General features: G+C 33.9%; 1 protein-coding gene and 1 long non-coding RNA gene across 2 annotated transcripts; both read right to left on the bottom strand.

Annotated features, from left to right (window-relative positions):
* Positions 1 to 90: 90 nt before the first annotated feature.
* On the bottom strand, positions 91 to 4,616 carry LOC129872088 (LRR receptor-like serine/threonine-protein kinase GHR1). The gene is made up of 3 exons (XM_055946959.1): positions 3,172 to 4,616; positions 1,510 to 3,048; positions 91 to 898 (listed from the first exon to the last, which is right to left on the bottom strand). Exons 1-3 carry the CDS (start codon positions 4,232 to 4,234, stop codon positions 315 to 317), a joined length of 3,186 nt encoding a protein of 1,061 aa, XP_055802934.1. The 5' UTR covers positions 4,235 to 4,616; the 3' UTR covers positions 91 to 314.
* Positions 4,617 to 13,929: 9,313 nt separating this feature from the next.
* On the bottom strand, positions 13,930 to 20,651 carry LOC129872956 (uncharacterized). Its single transcript, XR_008762621.1, has 2 exons — positions 16,077 to 20,651; positions 13,930 to 14,078 (listed from the first exon to the last, which is right to left on the bottom strand). It is a non-coding gene; the product is annotated as an uncharacterized LOC129872956 (long non-coding RNA).
* Positions 20,652 to 21,410: the final 759 nt, after the last annotated feature.

Below are 21,410 nucleotides of genomic sequence, written 5' to 3'. Positions count from 1 at the left end.
AAGTTAATGCCAGCATTATATTTGATTGAGCATCTGAAAATGTTCTGTGAAACTGTGCTGCAGAACTTGGAAAATAAACAGACGAGTATGTACTCCAAAGAAAATGACAAACATTGAATGCTCATACGCCAAAAAGGGGAGAAAAGTTTGTGTACACATTAAATATGCCCCAATTTACAACAATGGTCAATAAAACTAGCCCCATTCACACACTAAATGTTCTAATTCTACTACTAAAAAGGGAAGTCAATGAGCTATTTGATTCCCAAAGTAGAGCAAAACGTATGGTTCACCAAAACCAAAATGAGTACAAACTATATAGATGAAAGGTCCTCATATATAGTCTTGATACCAGGTCTCTCGGATATAGAACGAATGCATCGCACAGCTATACCAAGAACCTCCTTCATTTGCTTCTCCATTGCTGGATTTCCCATCTCAGACGACAACACACTATCAAAACAATCAGAGCTACGACCTTCTGCCACCTTCAACCTTACCCAGTCAGTCAAGTCTACTCCACCATCTTCGCCAGAGACAACATCACCTGCACATTTCCCACTTAGCAGCTCCAGCAAAATAACTCCAAAAGCATATACATCTGATTTGAAGGAAGGCAGTGGTTTCTTTGACGCAGCCAACTCAGGGGCACGATAACCCAACACTCCCGCATCAAGAATCTGTTCTATTGTGCCAGCTTGAGTCATGAGGCGGTGAAGGCAGTAATCCGCAACCCTTGCATTAAGGTCAGACCCATCCAACAAGATGTTGGTTGCTTTAAGGTTTCCGTGTGGAACCTCACGATCAAAATGGAGGTAGTTCAAACCACGTGCAGCATCAACTGATATTTTGAGTCTTTGGGGCCAGGTTAGTGGTGGACCTTTTCTACCAGGTCGATCTGCAAAGGTGAGAAGTATATTGAGAATGACGACATATATAATGATCAACTGAATAGAAAGCAAGTCCATTTGAAGGATTTGCAAAAGAAAAAAAAATGAAATTTCCAACAAAGTTAATCATGAAACAAGCTAAACATCACAATTTTCAGATCCATTACGAACTCAAACATACAGAATTTTAACTACTAGAAATAATAAGTGCCATACGGCAAATCCCTCACAGCCTGTGTAGTGACCATCACGAAGAGCACATGGTGATGGTGTATTACTACTTTTACTAGGTGTGAAAATTACATAAACAAAAGTCATACATAATATATTGGGCTCTAGATACGCTAAAGTATTACCACATCAAACCAAGGACTAAAGACTTGATGTTCCCACATAAAATCCCACTACAGGATCACACAGCAATGATTAAAGTGCTCAAATGTAATGTGCATGCGAAAAAATCTTAACTGTGAGATATGTCACACAATCAGATTGCCTCGTATGAAATATGAAATGGGAACTAAAGGAAAATTACTAGATTAAAGAACAGGGACACAAAGCCTTTACTAAGTATTTACAGCAAAACATAACATGAGAGTTTAGAGTACATGAAGCTTACCATAGAGGAAACTTGCAAGACTTCCAGGGGATATATAATCCGAAAGAATGAGCTTCTCATGCTGTGTGGGACCCCAGTAGTAACCTCTTAATCCTACTACATTAGGATGCCTAATATTGGCAAACTTCTTAGCCTCCTTTGCAAAATCCTTTCTCTGCTTCGCCACTCCTTCTCTCAACCATTTCACAGTCAGGAGCAACCCATTCTCTAGTGTTGCCCTGTAAGATGTACCATGGCTGCTTCTGCCTAAGACTTCAGCCGGAGCCCTGGAAAGTTCCTCAGGTGTAAAAGAGATTGTATCATCAAGGAAGTACAACTCTCCGGCAAGACGATCTGGAGACTTCACATCCAGTCTTGCAAAGGTTTCTGCAGTATACGAATCTCCAGATTCTGGTGACCAAAAGAAATGGCTACCTTTTGAAGGGGAGAAACCAGTTATAGCAGCCATTTTCTCATCTGGACTAATTATTTCTGATGATCCTTTTCGTGAAGTCATAAAATCTTCAGCTGAAACGACTGCACCACCAGTACCCTCCCTACTGCTAAAGCCAGAAGGATTTGATGTGGCTTGGCGATGAACATCTTTTTCAGTAACTCGAGGATGAGGCTTCCTTGAAGCTCGTATATAATAAAAGAAAATGGCTAGCAAGACCAAAATAATAAGAGCAATTACACAAGAAACTATTATTACCACCTTGATGATAGTTTTAAGTGATCGACTTTTCTGGTTTTCTGGTGAAGCTTGGCCAGGTCCTGAGGGAGGATTTGGAAATTGAAGTTCAGAGTTTCCAGGGTAGAAAGATGATAAAGGAAATTTTCTCAAATTTTCAGGGACAACACCAGATAAGTCATTGAGCGATGCATTGAAGCTTTGGAGGCCATCAGGCAGGTTTTTTGGCAGTGGACCAGTAAAATGATTCTGTGAAATGTCTAGAGAAGTAAGCGAACTAACTTGACCAGTTGATGTAGGCAGAGATCCATAGAAATTATTTCCAGCTATATCAAGTACTTGAAGCGCAGTCAATGATACAAACCCATCAGGAAAAGAACCAGCAAGCTGATTATGAGAAAGATCAAGAACGCGGAGGTTGGGTGTAGCAGAGGGGGCAGAGAAATCAATATTTCCAACAAGTGCATTGTTTTGTAGGTGAAGTTCTTCAATAGTGGGTAATGTTAGCAGAGAAGTGAGAAGAGGTCCATCCAGCTGGTTGAAACTAAGATCAAGGACTGTTATCTTGGGAAACTGTGTGATAACTTTTGGGAGAGATCCAGTAAGAGCATTGTGAGAAAGGTTTAGGCGATTTAATCGCAGAAACTGAGCTGTAACCTCAGGGATGTTTCCAGTCAATTGATTCTGGCTGAGGTCAAGAAATTCAACATTCCCCCATTTCTGAATTCTAGTTAGATTCCCCTCTAACTGGTTTTTTGAGAGATCAAGAACTGCAGTACTTCCTGTCACCAGTGGAAGTTCACCGGAAAGAACATTAGAGGATAAGTTAAGAACACGCAGAGTTGTTGATGTAATCATGCTTATCGACCCTGTAAAATGAAGGGACTAAGTAAAGCACACTAACATAATGATAGGAAATAAACTACTTTGTTGCAACTCAAGTTCAGCGCTAGGACAACGAAATACTACTTTATTTGCAAAATGAATTATACCTGTGAGGTTGTTTCCACTTAAATCCAGTTCTGTGAGAACTAAAGCATCTCCTTTCAAAAGATCATTTGGAACGAATCCAGAAAATCTGTTGTTGCTGAGTTTAAGGACCTGAAGATCATACACAAAATTAAAGCCAGGTAATTCCCCGGACAGCTGATTGTAGCTCAAATCCAGAACCTTCAAGTTCCCGAATGCAGGAGCTTCACCGCCACTTACTAGTGACCCCGTAAGCTGATTATGGCTAAGACTCAAGTACTTGACCGACGCAGATATGCCTGGTAGAAATTTCTGATGTTCAGAAGTGGAACTCATGAGTAAATTTCCACTTAAGTCAACATAAGTTGCAGCAGTAAGTAGTAAGAACTCTGGATCCAAAGTACCATCAAGCATATTTCCATGCAAATCAAGAACATCAAGGTTAGCCATTAGCTCAAAACCTTTTGGGATTTTTTTTGTAAATCCATTAAGAGACAGATTGAGGTATACTAAATTATTTAACTTGGTCAAAGATGAAGGAAGTAGCCCAGAAAGAGAATTGTGGCTCAAATCCAAAGATTCAATTGACATGAGCTCTGAAATAGTATCAGGGATTGGGCCAGAGAAGTTGTTACCAGCTAGTGACAGATTCTTTAAGCTTCCTACTTTCCCAATCTCTCCTGGTAAAGAGGAGTTGAATAGATTGTTTGAAATATCCAGATATTCAAGACTCTTGAAATCACCAATTTTCTTTGGCATTTGTCCAGCAATTGAATTGTTAGCCATAGAGAGTTTCACAAGCATTGTGAGGTTAGCAAACACACTCAAATCTGCATCAGCAGATAAACCCATGTTGTCAAGAACAACTGCTGCAACATTACCACCATTGCACATTATACCATTCCAAGATGAAGGGCAACCATTGAAATCAATGGATTCCTCATTCCATGACTGCAATACATAACCAGTTGGGTCATGGTTGATACCCTTCCTAAACTCAAGCAGGGCCAAAATGTCCTGGGAAGGAAGCTGACCCATTGCAGAACCAAAACAAAGCACAAGCATCAAAAACCTAAATAGCTTCATTGTAACACCAGAAGAAGCTTCTCTACCAGACAAAGTGACAACAAACTCGCTCCCAAAAATACAAATAAAGCTTCAACCTTCCAAGAAATCCAAAAGGGGCAGCTGTAAGTATGAGATTCACTGTAAACAGCAGCTCAACATATGAAAACCACCTTTCATAAACATATATCTATGCCACTACACCTCGATGACATCACAGTTCAAAGCAGTAAAACAACAGGGAAAAAAGAGTACACAACTTCAACCCAAAATCACCAGAGCCCTTCAACAGCAATACAAGACAGATGCAAAAAAAAAAAACTTTTCTAGGTATAGAAGCTGAAAAGAGACAATGAGTGACAAAAACAAAGTACAGGCTGAACTTTCAAAGATTCAAGATAGGAAAACAAGTTCAGCATTTCCTTCCCAACCAACACACATTTTTCCCAAGAACATCAACTCAAATAGAAGAAAAACAAAAAAAGAAGTGTCTTTTTCAAAGATTTACTGAAGAAATTGACTATAACTCAAGCCTACTGCTCCGTACTTCTTGCAATGATTACAGCTTCAATTATCTTGGTACCTCGAGTTCTTTAATGCACTCAACTGGTGGCCTCAAAAAAAATCTGCATTAAAGTACAAGAAAATGAAATGGGACAGCAAAGTGTTTAGCCCTTCAGAAATCTTGATAAATGAAAGTTCAAGAAAATGACCAAAATTTCTTTCTCCTCAGGTAAAAACTAAACCACAAGGGTAAAACCCTAGTCCTGTTTTGAATATGAATGAATGAAAGAGAAAGCTCACACCTCTCAGAACTGGCAGTGACACTCAGTATTTGTCTTCTTCCCCACATATCTTCTCTCTCTAAAAAGGACATTTTTTGTTGGAGAACACAATAAAGCTACCTAAAATTATGTGTCTTTTATTCATTCGAATATTTATTTGGCTTTTTGTCAATTTAAGAAAAATCTAGTACTTCAATTATTATTATTTTTGGAATTTCTTGACTAAAAATTTGTATTATAAATTTGTTAGTACTTTTTTTTTGGTTTTTCACCGGTGTGTTCGGAGTCCGTAGAGTTTCAACTAAATTCAGATTACGCAATACAAGGCTTATTAGGGGATATAGCTCCCAACATGATTTTTTTCATACCCAAAGACTTAAATTTAAAACATCTGATTAAGGGTGAAGCAATCACATCACTACACTACAATTCATATTGATAAATTTGAAACTATCATTAACCTTTTGGGGCAATTTGCGAATAGTCATTTCATTAATTTTTTATATTCTTTTTAATTTGAAAAGGAATTTTATATTATATTTCTAGATTACGAGGCCGTTTGGATTAACTTATAAACTGTTTTCAGCTTTTTTTGAGTATTTGGCTGGCCAATTTAAAGTCATTTTGTACTTAAAATAAGCCTCAATAAATAGTTGAGTTTATTTGGATGAACATATTTTAAGCAGTTTATAAGTTGAAAACAGTTTATAAGTCAAAAACAAAAGTTGGTCTGCACCTACTCTTTTTTTTTAACTTATAATCAGTTTTCAACTTATAAACTGCTTAAAAATAAGTCAATCCAAACAGGCTATATATATTTTTAATATTTAAAGGAATATTGTATGTTAGAAATAGTGTTCAAGTATTCATAGTTTTACTAAATTTGAAATTCATAGTTAATTCATTTTTTTGTAATCAGATACATGCTATAAAAAAATGCTACATGAGAAGTGAAAAATCTTCAATCTTGTCTAAAATTTCAACATCAATAAGATTTGATTTTGCATGATCTTTTTTCGACCTTTTTAAAAATATCAAAATATTATTTTAAAAAACTTAATTAGAGTTTTGATGACTAAGTACTTCTGCCCTTTCATTTTACTTAGCCACTGTATTATAATAGATATTTTATTTTACTTGTTCATTTCAAGTAAATTAATAAAAAATTACTAATTACACAAAAAATAATAGAATCTCAAAATATTATTAATAAAATTAATTTAGTCTAATACATTTTTAGTTTAAAAAAATTAAAAAGTCAAGTCAACATTAGGTCAAGTGATATGAAACACAAGATATTCTAATTTAGTTTCAATCTCGTGAGATTAAGTAATTGTTAATTTGTTTAAAAGGTTCAATATATTTAAGGGAAAATTTAAAGTTTGGCAGGAAAAAGAGAGGGAAAAGGAAAAAGAGAAATAGCGGGAAATGATGTTTCAGTAAATGGTGAGCCTTTTAACCCGCGAAAAGAACATTAGGAATCTTTTTATCAAAAACTATATAAATTGGATTCATTAACAAATATATTTATTTAAAATTAGATTCAATCTAAATTATTTATTAAAATTAAATTTATGGTCTAAATTATTTAGTTAAATATGTCCTTTTTTATTTATTGAATCATTATTTCTTTACATTTGATACCATCAAATATATATATCTAATAATATTAAACAGTAATTAAATAACTTTTTTTTACTAAAATACTATATGTTATACATATTTCAATGATATCAAAAAATAATCGAACAGTATTTTTTTTTTAATCCCATCAGAATGTACATATGGATTTCTGGTTCCATTTTGGATACAAGCGTTCTTTTTCCATTTTTTTATTATTATACTATTTTATTGTGGACGTGAAAATGATTTATTAAATATGGTTAATTAAGATACTGTTCAAGTCCTTTTATTGGGAAGTGATGCTGTCTTAGAAGCATTGGCAGATTCTGGTCCTACATATTACAAATTCCCCTTTGACTACCTTTTACTCTTCGTTTTGTCATAAATAATTTTTACTATGTTTTAAAATTATGTTTGTGTTATGAAATATTCTATCTTTAATAAAATAAAGTGGAGACAGTAAGAGAAAAGGAAGAAAAATAGAAGAAAAAAAAGAGAACGAGAAGGAAATTTCCTTTTATATTTTACGTTACCTTCTTCATGCCAATATGGCATATATATATAGGTAAAAATTAGTGGGCTGCCCATTTTCAGTGGGCCCCACTTTATTTAAATAATTTATTGTGGACATTCCACTTACATTCCACTTAACACTCCCCCTTTGATGTCCACGTGTAAAAAAAAACTTTACAAAACATAATATACATATTTATCATGAATATTCATAAAGCTTGTGTCTACATATCTGGTAATACGCTTTGATTGCTGCTTCATTAAAAACCTTATCAGGAAAACCCACTGGGACAAAACCTTGGTTAAGGAAAAAAGAGTGCAGCGCGTATTTTACTCCCCCTGATGAAAGCTTCATTTGATATTTTGGAGATGGCGCATTCCAACTTTATATCTTAATTTCTCAAAAGTTGATGTTGGTAATGCCTTTGTAAATAAATCTGCAAGATTATCACTTGAACAAACTTGTTGTACATCAATTTCACCATTCTTCTGAAGATCGTGTGTGAAAAATAATTTTGGTGAAATATGTTTCGTTCTGTCTCCTTTTATGAAGCCACATTTCAATTGAGCTATGCACGCGTCATTGTCTTCGAATATAATTGTGGGTATTTTAACATTATTTTCCAGACCACATCTTTCTTTGATGAACTGTATCATCGATCTCAACCACACGCATTATCTACTTGCTTCATGAATTGCTATTATTTCAGTATGATTTGAAGAAGTAGCAACAATGGACTGTTTTGTAGATCGCCATCATATAGCAGTCCCTCCGTGTGTAAACAAATAACCTGTCTGAGATCGAGCGTATTGTAAAATACGCGCTGCACTCTTTTTTCCTTAACCAAGGTTTTGTCCCACTGGGTTTTCCTGGTAAGATTTTTAATGAGGCAGCAATCAAGGCGTATTACCAGATATATAGACACAAGCTTTATGGATATTCATGATAAATATGTATATATTTTTTTTATTTTTTTTTAAAAAAAAAGTGCAGCGCGTATTTTAAATTTTTGTCCCACTGGGTTTTCCTAGTAAGTTTTTTAATGAGGCAGCAATCAAGGCATATTACCAGATATGCAGACACAAGCTTTATGGATATTCATGATAAATATGTATATTATTAGTCCTGTCAATATTTAATACAGATAAAAAAAATATTTACATATTATTAGTCCTGTCAATATTCATATTTTCATCTCGAAAATTAAAGAAATCAGCTACATCTAGATGCATAGGCTCAATATTATCTTCAGAGATAAAATTTGTCTCTAGATTATTTTTTGCCCTTTTTAATGATGCCTGATATAGCTGAACCAGACGTTTTGACGACCGACAAATCCGCGACCAGTGCCCCACACCTCCACATCTATGACATATTGTTTCTGAATTATTCTTCAGTAAAGCTTCTGGCTTTTTACCCTGCCTTTTATATTGCTGGTTATTTCTCGGTGCCAGCCGAGCATCATGATTAAAATATCTTTTTTGACTAAGACCACGACCACGACCGGGGCCATGACCTCTTTCTCGTTGGTTAGAATTTGTCCGATTCACTTTAGGGAGTGGCAAAGAACCAACTGGCCGACTATCATGATTTTTCATTAATAGTTCATTATGTCTTTCAGCAATAAGAAGGTGAGAAAGTAATTCAGAATATTTTTTAAATTCTTTTTCGCGATATTGCTGCTGCAGGAGCATATTCGCGGGTGGAAATGTGGAGTATGTCTTTTCAAGTTTATCTTGCTCAGTGATCTCTTCTCCGCATAAATTTAACTGAGCTATAATTCTAAATAAAACAGAATTATATTCAGTTATATTTTTGAAATCCATTAATCTTAGATTTAGCCAATCATGACGAGCTTGTGGAAGCATGACCAACTTCAGGTGGTCATATCTTTTTTTTAAAATTTTTCACAATTTAAGGGGGTCTTTTAATGTAAGATATTGTAATTTTAGTCACTCGTCAAGATAGTGACGGAGAAATATCATGACTTTAGCACGGTCTTGATTGGATGACATATTGTCATCTTTAATGGTGTATGCCAGGCCCATTGATTCTAAATGAATTTCGGCATCAAGTGCCCATGATGAGTAGTCTTTTCCATAGATATCAAGAGCAGTAAATTCAATTTTGGAAATATTTGTCATTTTATAAAAATAAAATTAAATAAAACTCTTACCACTTTTGTTACCTTGAAAAATTAGTCGGAGCCTCGTGCTGATAACGTGTTATGAAATATTCTATCTTTAACAAAATAAAGCGGAGAGAGTAAGAGAAAAGGAAAAAAAACAGAAGAAGAAAAAGAGAACGAGAAGGAAATTTCCTTTTATATTTTACGTTACCTTCTTCATGCCAATATGGCATATATATATAGGTAAAAATTAGTGGGCTGCCCATTTTCAGTGGGCCCCACTTTATTTAAATAATTTATTGTGGACATTCCACTTAACAGTTTGGACGTTTTATTTCGAATCATTTGCAAAAAATTAATATTGTTTCAAGTTGTATTCTAACTATTCATGTTCAAGCATAGTTTTAGTTTTAAAATATTTTTATTTATTTAGTATTGTCTTGGCATATCTTTTAAAAATCAAGAAATTAAATAATAATTTTATTATATCACTATTTAAATTTAATATTTTCAAAAATGTATTTGGAAATGACTTTTGTTAATAAGAAGGGTAAATTAAGAAGATATGTCTTGTTTGGTTGGTGAACAAGTTATCGTGATATTAATTATATTGAAATTAGTTATCGTGAGATTGTAATTTCATTCTCAATGTGTGAAAAAAATATCATTACAATTTTGGGATAACTAATTCTGAGATAGTCGTTCCCGTAATTTTATCCCAACTAAATATGAGATAAAGTCATTCTAAAATTAATTTTAAAATTAATTATCCTTATCCTTTTTACCAAACAAGCCCTAAATAATAAATTATTTCTTAATTTTTAAATTAGATAAATAAAAATGGACACTATTTTAATATAAGGACAAAAAAAATTGATGGAGAAAAAAGATGATTTTTCGGCTATTTTCTAATTTCAACTTTTTCTCAAATTTCACATTTTTTTTTTCAAATACCCACTTAGATATTTTCTCCTGTAGTACTAAATGATGAGTAATAGAAATTAACATTTTTAACGTCACTAATAATAAAAAGAATTTAAGTTATACAATTTCACTAAGTTGTCTTTATCAGTACCCGGTCATTTAATTTTATTTTTAGACTAGTAAAGGTAGCTCCGGGCAACATGAATTTAGGAGAATCGATTTTTTATGTTATATTTTATTTTTTTATAATAATATATTATTTATAATAATAATAAAATTTATTATAGCAATATATTTTTTGTAAAGTTATCTCATTATAATAATCATTAAATATTGTGTAATGATAATTTGTAAGAAATATATTATATGTAAGATAAAATACTAAAATATTTATATTACTCATTATTAATGTCATGCACATAACAAATTTCAAGTATGAACATCTAAAAGGGGAAAATGTATTTAAATGGTGACTTGGTCATAACTTTACGAGAAAAGATTACTGGTATTTTTATTTTTTTTACATTCATACTCTTTTAAATTTTGCCTACTTTTGTTTATAACATCTAGATGAGATCTAAATGTCTAATGTTAGTATTCATTTATAACATCACCTCACTATAGTAACCATGAAACCTTCACACAAACGTTCTCAATATAGATTGGTTTGATTGTTTTTGCACTCTCGTCCATAAGACTAAATTTAAAATTAAAAATATGATACTCCATCTGTTTTAATTTGTTTGTCCTACTTCTTTTTCTAGTTCATTTTTAAAAAAATGTCCTTTTCTCTTCTTTTTTTTGACAACTTTTAAACTTCAGCTTGACATATTTTTAATCTCACCAAAAGATCAAAAAGTATTTTTGATACATTTGAGACAAATAATTTGATGTGCTTATCCCTTCTTTTTTTTTCTTAGTAAGCATATATAATGCAAATTCCATATTTTATATGTACAAACTTATAAAGTAATTGGTGGAATAGCGCATGAGTCATGTATATAAATTAGCCATAATTACTAATCATGATCAGTTTATAAAACCTTCCACAAAGTAATGAGAGATTAATTATGGCCTTTTGACCTTCCCTATTTTTTTTATGCAATTGTCAATGGAAAAATATGAATAAGGATAAAAATTGTACCACAAGTTCTACTGCATGAGGTCTCAAGTTGTTCTTTCATTGTCTCTAAAATATATTCTTTTCCATCTCTTTTAATTTGTGTGATAAAGACATATTTTTTTAGTCTGTTTCTAAAATAATAATCACCTTTCTATAATTACAAACAATAAATATCTAAGATTTATTTTAAATTGCAAATTTCAAAAATTTTTATTTTTTTTTAAAATATTGTGTCAAGTCAAACAGTGTCACATAAATTAAAGACAGAAAAAATAAATTATAAAAAGTACAACAATATTAACAATAATATATATAAAGTAATTCTACGAGTTGGATTAAGAGTGGTGTGTATGCACAGAAAATATAATATTAAACTTTCTAAAGTCTTATCAAACCATAATTGTGGTACAACATCAAATTAAATATAAGGGACTAACAAACTAAAATCATTGCATTCAAGAAACTTATAAAACCAAATGATACCCACGTTAAGAAATATTTGTAAGAACCATATGACAATCCACATTATGACATTAATTCAATTAATATTGCATGCAATAGAGGGAATTGGTTTGATAATTGATGGTGTTGGTGTCTCCCTCTTTGTCCTTGGCCAATTGATACAACACTATCTAACTCCACCTTCATTTGTTTTCCTATGGATTACAAGCCACTAATCACAAAGCTATATATCAAACAATTGTTATTGTAAAAGACACTTGTGTCTCATTTTCAGCTCCCCATTTCGCTATATATTTTGAAGTTGAAATTAAAAAATTGAATTATTAAAGTTGTGAATTTTGAAATTTAAAGTTATATCTAGATACACATTTACTTTAAGAGAAAAAGAAGAAGAAAGTTTTAATAATAAAAGTCCCCAAACCCCAAATTGGCCTAAACCAGCTTTTGAGAATTTGAAAATATTTGAAGATTAAATTTTTAAAATTTGATCAAATAAATATTTAAAAATATATTTTTAATATCTGATTTAAAATTTATGATCAAACATTAAATTTATGAGCCCATGATGATCCTTTCTCTGGTCACCATTCCTTTGACATTCATCTTCTTATTAATCTGTACTCTTTCTGTTTCAAATATAAGTAGTGTTTAAGAATTTTCATTTTGTTTTAAAATAAGTTGTGTTTTAGAACTTCAAAAAGAAATTGATTTTATTCGTTCAAACTTATCCTTACTTTAATACATGAAGTTTTATATCATTAAAATAATCATTTTTTTTTCAAGACACTTAATTAATTAATTAAGGGTAAGATATTAAAAACACACCTTATTTTTTAGGAATAAATAGTTTCTTAAAGAATACATATATGTAAGCTAAAAACACCACTTGGAACAACCAGAGTAATTCTTTTCTTTGTTAATGCTATGTCTTTCCTAGATCACTTTAGATTTTATTTTTTAAAACATTTTTTTGTTTTTTATTCTTCACATTGAACCCTGACTAAATTCGGATATCGTCCATTTGAGGGTGGCGCTCCCAACAGAATTTTCTTTATATCCAGAGCTCTAATCTGAGACTTCTAATATTAAGGATGAAGTAGTCTCACCACTACACCATAATCCATATTGTTCACTTTGGATCTTTTCTCGTCACTTTTGCCCTTTTAACTTTTAAAAGTAAACTTTCCTCCTTTTTTTCCTTTTGCCTCTTTTGCTTAGGTGGAGGAAATGATGTTCCTTTTATCTTTAACAGAAACTTTTGGCAAATAGTGATCTTTTTTTTTACTTGAAAATGAAAAAGAAACTATTTGTACTTTTGGTAACTCAGGATAACTTTCAAATAGCTCAAACTTGAAAGGAAAATCTTTAGAATCTATTTGGATTTATTTTAAGTAATTTATAAGTGAAAAATTAAATTGCTTATAAGTTAAAAACAAAAAAGTAAGTGCAATCCAATTTATTTTTTTTGATTTATAAGCTGTTTTCAATTTATAAGTTGCTTAAAATAAGTCAATTCAAATAAACTCAATTATTTATTGGAGATTATTTTAAGCACAAAATGACTTTAAATTGGCCAGCCAAACACTTAAAAAAACCTGAAAACAACTTATAAGTAACTTATAAGACAATCCAAACAGGATCTTAGACAAAAATTAAATTTGCATGACTGCACATGATGCATTAAAACAACAATAAATTGATGGTAGTACTTTTAATTTAGAAATCAGGGTCCTACAAAGGATTATCTAGGCTCTTATATTATGAGGAAACACTGTATTATTCTTATGCACTGTATTAACACATTCAACTTAATGAGTCAATAGAGATTCTAAGAATTTGTGAAGTAGGTAGGTCTGGCCCACCTGTGTATACTTACCACTTACCAGCAACCTGTTGTACAACAGCAGATTTGTTTCAGAAAAATTTTCATAGTTTATTTGGTCGGTGGGATAAGAATAATAATCCTAAAATATTTCGTGAAATTATTTTATCCTGCTTTTGATAATAGGTACTATTATTTAGTCTTATGATTATTTTGTCGCATATTTTGGGGTGTGACAGAATATATAATCCCATATTGAGCCTTTTGCAAGATATTCTAGGGAGACAAAGTCGTCCCTTCTACAAACCAAACCCTCAGTTCAGGGGCCTTGAGTAAACAGGAGAAATAAGTCAGCTATATAGAAAGTAGAGACATTGAAGATGTGAAATTTATACAGTAAATGAATTGACCCAAATATGCTATATAGTAATACATTCACAGCAGCCTCATTAGCAAGTTCCCTTAGACCTTCAAATTTCATCACCTGTTCACACAAAGATGCCCTATTCAAGATTTTTCAGAAACTTCAAGACTACAAGCAAGTAGTGGAAAGAGTGTCAATTATTTTGGTGGTGTCCCTCAAAATATTCAGGCTCTTATCTTACAACACCTAGGATACAAAGGGAGAGTTGTCGTTTAAATACTTGGAAAAACCTTTGGTCTAGCAAAAAGATCTCATTGATCCAAGGTCAACCTCTAATTAACAAAATGGTGGCTAGGATTACTTTTTGAACTGCCAAAACACTCTCTTATGCAGGGAGAGCACAACTTCAGCATACAAGCTTACTGGGCACAGTTGTTTGTATTACCCTCTTAAGTAATTCAAACAATTGAAGCTTTCTGTAGAAGCTTTTTGTAGAAGCTATCTCTGGTCGGGTACTAATACTACAACAAAGAAAGCATTGATAGCTTGGGATAAAGTTTGTACTCCCAAGTCTATAGGAGGCATGGAGTTGAATTTGAAACTGTGGAACAAAGCAGCCATCTCCAAAGTCTGTTGGGATATAGAACACAAGGCTGATAAATTGTGGATCAAATAGATTCACACATATTACATTAAAGGTCAGTTGTTTGTGCAAGCAAAGGAGACACAACAGGCAAGTTGGATGGTGAAGAAGCTCTTTGAAAATAGGCAGAACCTGCACATATGGCCTAGTCCCTACAGAACTGGAAGCATGATACAACAACTATACTTGCAGTTGATAGGTGACCAAGAGAGGGTAATATGGAAGCCTCTAAAATTTGGTAATGATGCAAGTCCAAGACACAGTTCACCTTATGGCTAACCTTACATGGGAGGCTTTTGACTGTGAACAGATTGCTGGCTTGGGGAATGACTATGGATAAAAATGTGTTTATTGCCACACTCATGAGGAAACCAGAGACCACCTGTTATTGCACTGTCAAACTACTAATATGGTCTGGGATGGTTTAATCACATGGATGAGAGGATTTATGCATAGATACACCGACTGGGAACAACATGTACTACATTGGATCAGTAAACAGGCCAAAGGGAAGTCACAGGCAGCTCAGATCTTCAAACATATATGTACTGAATTGTACACTCCCTCTGGATAGAGAGGAATATGCACATTTTTTAGATGAGGCAGAAGTTGACTACTCAGTTGATTAGCGAGATTGCCTATATTTTTGCTGTGTTAGGGCAGGCACTAAAACATTATGTTAGCGCTAGCTGAATATGGAGTGTCTATAAGGTTTCCTTTAGATTTAAATGTGCATATTAGTTGGAAGCACAATTTTATTTGAAGACAGAAGAATGTATGCAGATAACTTTTGCTCCCCATTTGTACGCAAAATGAAGTTTTATCTTTCCCAATCTGTTCTGCTATTGTGGAGAAATTTTGTTAAGATTTGATGCAGTGTTTTAACTGGTATAATGTTCCATTCATAAACGGGTGCATCTAATCATTATAATGTCAATGATTACTGTGTACACACAAATATTCCCAAGTCAGCACCTTTACAAAATAGCAACACAATGTGAGCTCAATGTCTGAAAAGGCTTAAACGACACGCATATCATTTTTTCCTGAAATGAGAATCATGTCACAGAAATTTCAAACACAGGATATATAAGAAATTTTCAGCTTTTGTTTCTGGTGCAAATGTGGATACAGGCAGCTCGATCTTAAGAGAAATTAATAGTTATGAGGACTTTGCAACCACAAACTAGGAGAAGCAAAATGGATGGCGAAGTAAGTTACATATGTAAGGCACTCCCCTTCTGAGATCTTTCAAAGTAAATAAAAAAAAGGAGAGGTAAGGAGGGGTTGGAAGGACTGGACTCCTAACACAAATAAACAAATAGTAAACACTTTTTTTGGAAGCATCCCACACATTTAAACCAGCATAAACATGAGTGTTGGCAGAAATGAGATTATTGATGTCACAAAAGTTAATGTATATAAGAAAAAGAAAACAGAGTGAAAAAGGGAATAGATTGAAGACTGTAATATACCTCATCTGGCCCTGCAGTGAAGAAATAAGTGAGATTATAGCTGAAAATCCAGTCTTTATGATAACACTGAAACGTGATAGATCAACATTAACTATAATTAGTGGAAAATTGTTATTTACATCTTTAACATAGGTGTATATCTATCAAAGCAAGTAGAAAGTAGAAGTCAAACATGTGGTTTATCACCATGCAGAAGTAATTGACATATGAAGTTATTGCAGGAAAATCATTCATACAATTCTTGGATTATCTAAAAATTAGACTACTTGATATTTGGTATGATTCTTGACTGAAAAGATTGAAGCCATAATTGGCTGGCGTTCTTGGCTTCCCTTCGATGCTTGTATCGCTCTTTCAAGACAACATGGAGAGAAGTGGACAGTAATCATGGCCAGAAGGAATTCCTTTAGTCACCCCAAATGACATAAAGTGTAGTAAATACAGGCCATTAGACTTCAACAAAAGTTTGTGTCTAAACTAACTCTTTTCAAATGTAAGGTAGGAATTTAGGGCAATGCGCATGCTACAATGGCCGGGACAAATCTAGGACTGAATCAGAGAAGCTAAAAGATGTAACACAGTACTGTTATATTTGTGTTTTGATGATTTAACAAACTATGGGACTTGGTACCTGGTTAGCAGAAACATGAACACAAGTCCGCATTGTTTGTCATCATCAAAAAGCGGGAAAATGTTATATTTGTGTTTTGATGATTTAACAAACTATGGGACCTGGTAGAGGGACCTGGTCCCATGATTAACGCCTGTCAAGGGAAAGAAAGTGGAGTACAGTTGTAAAGCTATAAAAACTGCAGAGGTTGGTGGACACTGCAGCAGAGGTGCACATTCACGTTTTGTGTATCGACAAACCATGGGACCTGATCAGCGGACCTGGTCCCATGAATGATGTGCATCACAGATCAAATGGAGACCAACTGTAAAGCTGCTGTGGTTGGTAGCACTGCAGCAGAGGCGCTGCAACAGCAGAGACCTCGACCAATGGCATGGCTCCAAGGTTTTTTGTCTCTCTTATGAAGAGAACATTGTGACAAAAAACACCAAGCTTTTTGCAAATCAAGTTCATACACAATGCAAAAGCCACTTAAAGAAAGAACAACTTCACCAAGGCAGCAAGGGACCTGATAGAGTCATTCAAGAAAAGTCCTTCTTTGTTGTTTTGTTGTAATGTTGTATCTTATGTGCTAAATATTGCAAGATCAGTTCCTACACTATAAAGGAACATTGATCAGTTTGTTTTTGTAAGTGTGTTGGGTTCTTGGTTAAGTGTTGACCTTGAATCAGTGAGTTGAAGTCTACATTAACCTAGGGGTGGTTGTGTAGTGGGCAATAGTCTTATTGCTTAGTTTTCGAGTCATTAGCCTTGATCGGAGTGTTCAAAGTCTACGTCAACTAGAGTTAGTTGGGGTAGTGGGCAATATAGTTATATTGCTTAGGCTCGAAGTCTTGTAATAGAGGTATTGCAAGCTGAGAGGTGGAGAGGGTTAGTGTCTAGTTACAATAGGTTGTAATAGACTACTTTGCTCTTGCATCTTTAGTGAAGTTGGTTGCTAAACCCTGTGGGACAGGTCGTGGTTTTTCTCCCTTGAGCAAGGAGGTTTCCACGTAAAAATCTTGTGTGCACTTTAGTGCATTAGTTGTCCTTACATTGTTATTCTGTTCAGGGACCTGGTCCTTGAGTGACAGTGGACGCATCCATTCTAACAAGTACCATCAACACTAGCAAAAAGAAGATTCCCCTTGAAGTGATATGTAGTTTGCATTAACACTGAAATACACCAATCACAAGTGTAGGAACTAGGAACCTAGGAGACTGAAATTTGTCCACATAAGAGAACTTATCCATCTAAACTTGAGGAATCAAAGACTGTTGTATGTATACCACCTGATCTATTAAATCCAATGGATCAAAACTGTTAAAGAACACGGGTACCATTGGTCCATTGGATTTTCAATCAGGACATTTCCTAAAACAAAATAAAGGATCCACCAAGAGACAGGGCAAAGGGGATATTTCCTCTTTTAGTGAGACAAAAAAAAACGAAAACCAAGAAGTACAGCTTCGTAAGAGTTCATAATGCTAGTACCATGACTTAAAAAGATTAAGAATATCAAAGTTTGAGGTTGGCAGAAGTGTGACAATCTCTTTTTCTTCACAAGTGAACATTCTTCTTTGTATCTACAACATTATGTTAGCGCTACATATGCTGCTGCTTGAAAGTGAGGTACGACTCTGAATTATTCACCTCTTTTAATCTTAGGAAAAAGTTCACTTCTTAGTCACTAAATCTGTAGGCACTAGCGATTTTTTTTTTGAAACCTTTTAAAGGAGAGCCTCAAAGATGACACTCTAAAGAATGACGGTACCCCAAAAAGAACATTGAAACAACCAACATCACATGAGCACAAGGAAACAGTAAATTGTTGCTACCACTAATATTTTGCTAGTGGTAGAAATAATCTCTTTATTTCTTTAACAGACAACGGTTCTCCTTTAGACACACTAAACAGAAAGACAGAGACACCTTTGCCATAAACATTAGATCATTATCCAACATCCATATTGTTGTCGGAATAAAGCAAGAAACTTTCTCAATGATAATCAAGGAATTAGAGAGCTTGCGGAGAACCTTGGAATTAATTGTGATGATTATGGTTGGGGGAGAAATCCACATGAAGGGGGGGAAAGGAGGAAGAAGATGATGACATCAAAGCAGTGCCAGAAAGCGGAGAGGGTGATTAGCATATTGTACTAGAATTAAGATTGGTGCCATAGAGCTATTATGTCGTTTCTTTAGATTTCCATACTTCTTATGAATAAAATTTGTAGTCTTTGCAAAATTATCATCCTATGCTCAAAGAACATTTTCAGAAAATCAAAACAGCTACCAATTCTACTAAAACCAACTATTTAATTCATTTAACTTTGATAGGTTTTTGATATGTTCAAACATTCTCTTTATACTACACTTAACATTGTAGACTTAACCAAATAAGGATATGCTTCTCTTCAAACAAAGATTGTTATTAACTACTGGAAAAATTCTAATTATAACAATTTTACAACTGATATATTTTCCCTTTGAAATTTTCAGTTCTCTGTAACAATTCAGTAAGGAAATTCAACTGTCAACAAAGTATAAGTTCAAAACCCCAAAATAAAAACCAAAAGGCAAACTCAAAACAACAAACTAACTCGGATTGTGAAAAGAACAAAATGGAAATATTCAACTAAAAATTTTAGGCTTTTCCATATTTCACTCAATCGAAAAAACAGTTGCATAACGACTTAGCACTGAGGACAGCAATGTCTAGAAGAAACAAGAAAAGATGTCGAGGAGCAATGGTTCAGGCAATCACATGTATAACCCTTTTAACAAAATTGGCCTTGATTAACTTCTAAAGCAACAAACAACAACAACTCTCCCAGTGTAATCTCATAAGTGGGGTCTAGGAAGAGTTAGATGTATGCAGACCTTACCCTTACTTTTGTGGGGTAGAGAGGTTGTTTACGATAGACTCTTGACTCAAAAGGGAAGTTATTCAGAGAAAAGGGTTGTGAGAAAGAAAAAAATGACAACAAAATATCAAGATACAAAGAAAAATGAAGCAACAGATAGTAGAAACACATAGAAGAATAACAAAACTATGCGATTTATCCTACTACTAATAAGGAGAAGAGGATCTTTTTCCAGGTCATGCTGTTAATGTTTTAGCCAAATAAATATAGCACCTAATAGTTCTCCTGTTGCAGCTTTATTGTGATCTTAGCTTTAGTTTGACAAAACTTGTCAATGCATCTGCTGATTCATGTTGGAGAACTGGATGGGTTTATACTAGAGTGCAGTATCATGTGGCATTTATGTTTAATGGTATAATCTGATCCTTTGTTTTTCTCTTGCTTAGTTTTTGTTCCGTTGTTTCCTTCTTGTCTTCTATTACCACTTGTGCCTCTGCTAGGAAAACTGAGAGAGTTTGTTTTTTCTACTATAGGGCAGGTTGTTCTATCAGAGTGGCACATTGGAAGCATGGCAGCTGATGGAATGAGTTGTGAGTCCGTCAGCTTGGTGGTTTGGCTGTGATTACATATAGAGGAGCAAATATTGTTATGGATTTCAAACTTGGGGCTAATAGCCCTGTGAGACTTGTTATCTCAGAGTCTGGTAGATCTCCTGCGTGTGTTGAAACTCAGTCATTTTCAGTACGGTGGAATAAGGCTTGAGAATTTGAAGATGGGAGTTGTGCATTAGTTGAGACAAAGTATTGAATGGAGAGGCTAATGAAGCAATTTTAGAGCAGGAAGGTGTTTTGATGATTAGAGATAATTTGTTGTGTTTGGTATGTAGGAAAATGTTTTCCAATTTTCCTGTTCGATTGGTCAAAATATTTGGAAAACATTTTCTCTAGGAAATAAATTCCTTGAAAATGACTTCCCTAATGGAAGTATGAAAAACAAGTTGCATAAGTGACATTCCAAATTTATTCTCTCCTCCCCACCCACCTAGTCCCCCACTTCCACCACTTGATCCCGCCCCCGCCCCTGCCACCATCGAACCCCCACTCCCAATACCATCACATCTGCATAATGTTTTGCTAGATAACATACAAATGCTCTTGAGATAATATTTTCTTTCTTGTTTACCAAACACTAGAAATAAGTAAGAAATTCACTTGTTTTCCAACAAAACTTTTTCTAGGAAATCATTTTCCGTCATACCATTGTACACACAAAGAGGCCCAAGTCAGCACCTTTACAAAATAGTAGTATTAATATCAACAGAGAACACAATGTGAGCTCAATGTCTGAAAAGGCTTAAACGAGACGGGTATCATTTTTTCCTGAAATGAGAATCATGTCACAGAAATTTCAAACACAGGATATATAAGAAATTTACAGCTTTTGTTTCTGGTGTAAATGTTGGATACAGGCAGCTCAGTCTAATGAGAAACTTATAGTTATTGGGACCTTGCAATCACAAAGTAGGAGAAGCAAATCAGACGGCAAAGTAAGTTATATATGTAAAGGCACTCCCCTTCTGAGATCTTTTTAAATAAAGAAAAAGGAGAGGTAGGGAGGGGTGGGGAGGACTGGACTCCTAACATAGCTAAGCAGACAGTATACATGAGCATCCCACACATTTAAACAGGCATAAACAATGAGTGTTAGCAGCAAAGAGATTATTGATGTCACAAAGTTAATGTAAATAAGAAAAAGAAAAACATAGTGAAAAAGGGAATAGATTTGGCCCTGTTGTGAAGAAATGAGTGAGACTAATGGCAGAAAATCCATTCTTTATAATTTTGGAGAGGACACTG

Source organism: Solanum dulcamara, chromosome 11, assembly GCF_947179165.1.
Source record: "Solanum dulcamara chromosome 11, daSolDulc1.2, whole genome shotgun sequence".
Taxonomy (NCBI): Eukaryota; Viridiplantae; Streptophyta; class Magnoliopsida; order Solanales; family Solanaceae; genus Solanum; species Solanum dulcamara.
Note: the sequence above shows the minus strand (reverse complement) of the source record. Positions and strands in the feature narration are given on the sequence as shown.

Coding starts and splice junctions, on each gene's coding strand:
- LOC129872088 (XM_055946959.1), bottom strand. CDS start 4,234: ATGAAGCTATTTAGGTTTTTGATGCTTGTGCTTTGTTTTGGTTCTGCA. Junction 3,049..3,171: donor AAGTGGAAACAACCTCACAG/GTATAATTCATT, acceptor TTCATTTTACAG/GGTCGATAAGCATGATTACA. Junction 899..1,509: donor TCTTGCAAGTTTCCTCTATG/GTAAGCTTCATG, acceptor TCACCTTTGCAG/ATCGACCTGGTAGAAAAGGT.